Source organism: Sminthopsis crassicaudata, chromosome 4 (assembly GCF_048593235.1).
Source record: "Sminthopsis crassicaudata isolate SCR6 chromosome 4, ASM4859323v1, whole genome shotgun sequence".
Classification (NCBI taxonomy): domain Eukaryota; kingdom Metazoa; phylum Chordata; class Mammalia; order Dasyuromorphia; family Dasyuridae; genus Sminthopsis; species Sminthopsis crassicaudata.
Genome location: NC_133620.1, coordinates 467,987,845 through 467,991,576, shown reverse-complemented (window position 1 = coordinate 467,991,576; position 3,732 = coordinate 467,987,845). Strand labels below are relative to the sequence as shown.

General features: G+C 35.6%; 1 protein-coding gene across 1 annotated transcript; it reads right to left on the bottom strand.

Moving 5' to 3' along the window:
- Window positions 1–874: 874 nt before the first annotated feature.
- On the bottom strand, window positions 875–2,946 carry LOC141541464 (interferon-gamma-inducible GTPase 10-like). Its single transcript, XM_074265570.1, has one exon. It carries the CDS (start codon window positions 2,627–2,629, stop codon window positions 1,442–1,444), a length of 1,188 nt encoding a protein of 395 aa, XP_074121671.1. The 5' UTR covers window positions 2,630–2,946; the 3' UTR covers window positions 875–1,441.
- Window positions 2,947–3,732: the final 786 nt, after the last annotated feature.

The window sequence follows — 3,732 nt, the reverse complement described above, 5'->3', positions numbered from 1 at the left end:
GTTAACACAATGGAATTGATAAGATAATGGTTCTCTAGTTCACATATATCTTTTTTTTTTTTTCCCTCCTTTCTGAGGCTGGGGTTAAGTGACTTGCCCAGGGTCACACAGCTAGAGCGTCTGAGACCAGATTTGAACTTGGGTCCTCCTGAATTTAAGGCTGGTGCTCTATCCCCTGCACCACCCAGCTGCCCCTAGTTCACATATATCTAATATGACATAATGATATAATCACTTTATATTGGCTTATACTTAGTATATTATAATGATGTAATTGTAATAGGGTATATAAATTGGGGACAAAGTCAGACTCGGAGGGACTTGGCAGACTCTCAGACTACTGGAGGAAACTGGGTCAGACTATGACAGACACAGACTGTGTAAGAGACAATAAAGACTTTGGACTCTATTCTTGTCCATTCCCTTGGTGTCTATCCTGCTGAGACCAAGGCCCTTCCAGAGAACTTCCAGAAAGCTAGCCCAAACATTACAACAGTAGCTAAGTCATTCACAGTTGATCATCATTATGATATTGCTCTTACCATGTACAATGATCTCCTAGTTTTTCCTAGTTTCTGCATCAAATTCTATAGGTCTTCACAGGTATTATTTTCTGAAACCATTCCCTTAAACATTTCTTCTATTTTTTTTTAAAAAATCTTTTTATTTCATCAAATATTTGCCAATTAAATGTAAATTTTTAACATTCATTCTTAAAATAAATTTTTGTGTTCCGAACTTTCTCCCTCCTACCCTTGAGAAGCCAAGAGATAGGATATTGAATATACATATAAAGTCGTGTAAAATATTAGTTATGTTAGTCTACTACTAACATGTTAGTCATGTTGTAAAAGAAAACACAAAAACCCAAGAAAAATGAAGAAAGTTGAAAAAGTTATATTTCAATAGGCACTCTGAGTTCATCCATTTCCTCTCTGGAGTTGGAGAGCAATATTCATCATGGATCTAGAACTGTCTTGGATCATTGTCTTGATCAGAGCAGCTAAGTCTTTCATATCTAGTTACTGTTATAATATTGCATACACTGTGTGCAATGTTTTCCTAGTTCTGCTCATTTTATTTTACTCTGCAATAGTTTATATTAGGTTTCCCAGGAAACTGATTCCCTCATAATTTCATTTAACAGCCATTTATTAAGTGCTTGCTATATATGACCAATTTTATATAAGGGAATCATATATTATTATATATTATTGTTATAATATATCTAATTATATAAGGGAAATGAAATATGAAGAGAGCTGTCAACAGTTTAACTCATGATTAGAGTTTCTATGGTTTCTCCCCCATTAGAATTTGAATCAAACTCACATTAATAAGTCTGGAAGGAAATGGGCCTGGCCAGCCCTGCCAAAGATCATTGCTCTAGGCCCACCTGCTGTTCTATTTTCCCAGAAGGCCCGTGTTTGTCCAGTGTTCTTCAAACGGTGGTTCCCCATAGTTTACTGAGGAGTATTTTACTATCATTGGCCACTGTTTCAAGGAAGTATAAGTACGTATAGAAAACCTTTCTGATGAAGCGTTCAGTGGCAATGCCCTTCATTGAGCAGAATATCTCAGTATCCTTCAAAAGTTTCCTACTGATACATTCATCCTTCTTAATTGTCAACAGATGTGGGGATTTGATCAGGGCATTCAGCTCTTCCACAGGCCTATTGGGTACCTGGGAGATTTTAAGAAGAGATGCATCATCTACTCCAAATAGTCTTCGACAAACAGTCAAATGATTCTTTAATAGAGAAATATCATCTTCATCAAATACATTTCTGGAAAAGATAGTGGACCACGTGCCTAACAGCTTCCGTACCATAAAATAACAAAACCAAAGTGAAGCCATCTTATTGTTAATTATATCCTCAGAAATATTAGGAAGGGACCGAAAAAAGATTTGCCCTTTATATTCAGGAAGTTCTCTTGACAAATTCTCCTTCAGTTTAGGGAAATCATAGAATTCTAATTCAAAGCTGGTAATCAAAAAGACTTGTGGCTCCTCAATCCCTGCTTCCAGAAGATAATGTCGGCAGTTCTTTTGTATCTTCTGCAGAACATTCTCCTTCTTGAAGGTCTTAGGCTTGGACATCTTTTCATTATGCAAATCAATGTCCACTTTGGTTCTAATAAAGTAAAACTTCTTTCCCATATCTCTGATCTCCTGGACAAGCTTCACATCATCTGTCCAAAATCTTGATGAGGAGATGATGAAGAAGATATCATAGCAACTGAAATTCACCTGTGTTAGATAAGTGTCTGGTTGGAAATTAGGGCTCCCAATGCCTGGCAAGTCCCACAGCTTTACATTAGGAAGCTCTGGGTGTTCATAGAAAGCAATGTTAATGGTTGTCTCCACGACCCCAGTGCCAGCAGCATCCTCATCTTCATGGCCAACTCTCTGGAAGGCATTGATGAAAGTGGACTTTCCTGCACCCGACTCTCCTGTCAGTGCAATGTTCAGGACAATATTATCCGTGTCTTCCACAATCTTATTGATTATAGCTATTGCTTTATCAAGCCTCCCTTTCACCACATTTGATTTGATTAAAGTGATTTTTTTCTTGAGGCAGGAAGCTCCCATCTCCTCAGTCGCTCTATTGCTAGAATTGGGTATCATATTTGAGGCTTTTTCTTCAGAAGATAAAGAAGAGGATTAATGGTCCATGACTAGACAGATCTCTGAAGAAAGGAAAGAATAAGAAAGATGAAGGAGAGCAGGTCACCAAAGTGACCTTTAGAATCAAAAGCACCACCAAAGCAACCACACTTAGATGTTTTTCCCTCTGAAAGTACTAATCATTTCTTGCCATCAGTTGTAGATGTTTCCCTTTGAGTATTAATCTCCCTTAATTTAGTAAGTGTTTTTTGCACTCATCATTGGCCTTCATCTTGTACTCTGTAAATGGCCAATAAATTTTGTGGTGGGTTTTATTAATCCAGGTAGTTATGGAAGAAAGAAGAGGGAAGAAAAAAAGAATATCATCCTCACCATATGGTTCCACAGTCATATTTAGTAAAACTTCCCAAAGTCAAGAATATATAATATATATTAATAAATAAATGTATTTATTTAGAAATAAATAAAATATATTAATATATAATATGTAATATATTAATATAAAATAGAATAATGTGACATATAATAAAATATATTAATATATAATATTAATATAATAAAAGATATATATATATATATATATAAAAGATATATAAATATCTATTAAGAACTTACTAAATTGGAATGGGATCAAGATGGCATTATACTAGAAGCAGGATAGTGAAGAATGGGCAAACAAATAAAAAATTCTGCCATAATGAGCTATTATGGTGGCAGGATGCTCAAGACACAAACCTGAAAGAAGAGAAAGCATTTACAAGCACTCCCTCAGAGAAAAACACAGCTTGAGCTCTAATTCATCAGAAAGATGCAGAGAGAGTAAAGGTAAGAGGCTAGAATAGAATCTATTATGCTTCAACTGAAGTAAAAAAAAAAAGTAGGAGTAGAGATCATGATTTCTCAGACAAACCAAAAGCAAAAATAGGCCTAATTAGAAGGGCTAAGCAGAGAAAGTACATCTTACTAAAAGGAACAGATAATGAGTAAATATGCTTTGATAGCTCATCTAAGTCCAGAACTGTGTTCCCTCTACCAGTAACCTCACCCTAATAGTGACCATTAGATATCTCTGATCACCAGATGGTAACCAGGTAATGATTATT

Coding starts and splice junctions, on each gene's coding strand:
- LOC141541464 (XM_074265570.1), bottom strand. CDS start 2,629: ATGATACCCAATTCTAGCAATAGAGCGACTGAGGAGATGGGAGCTTCC.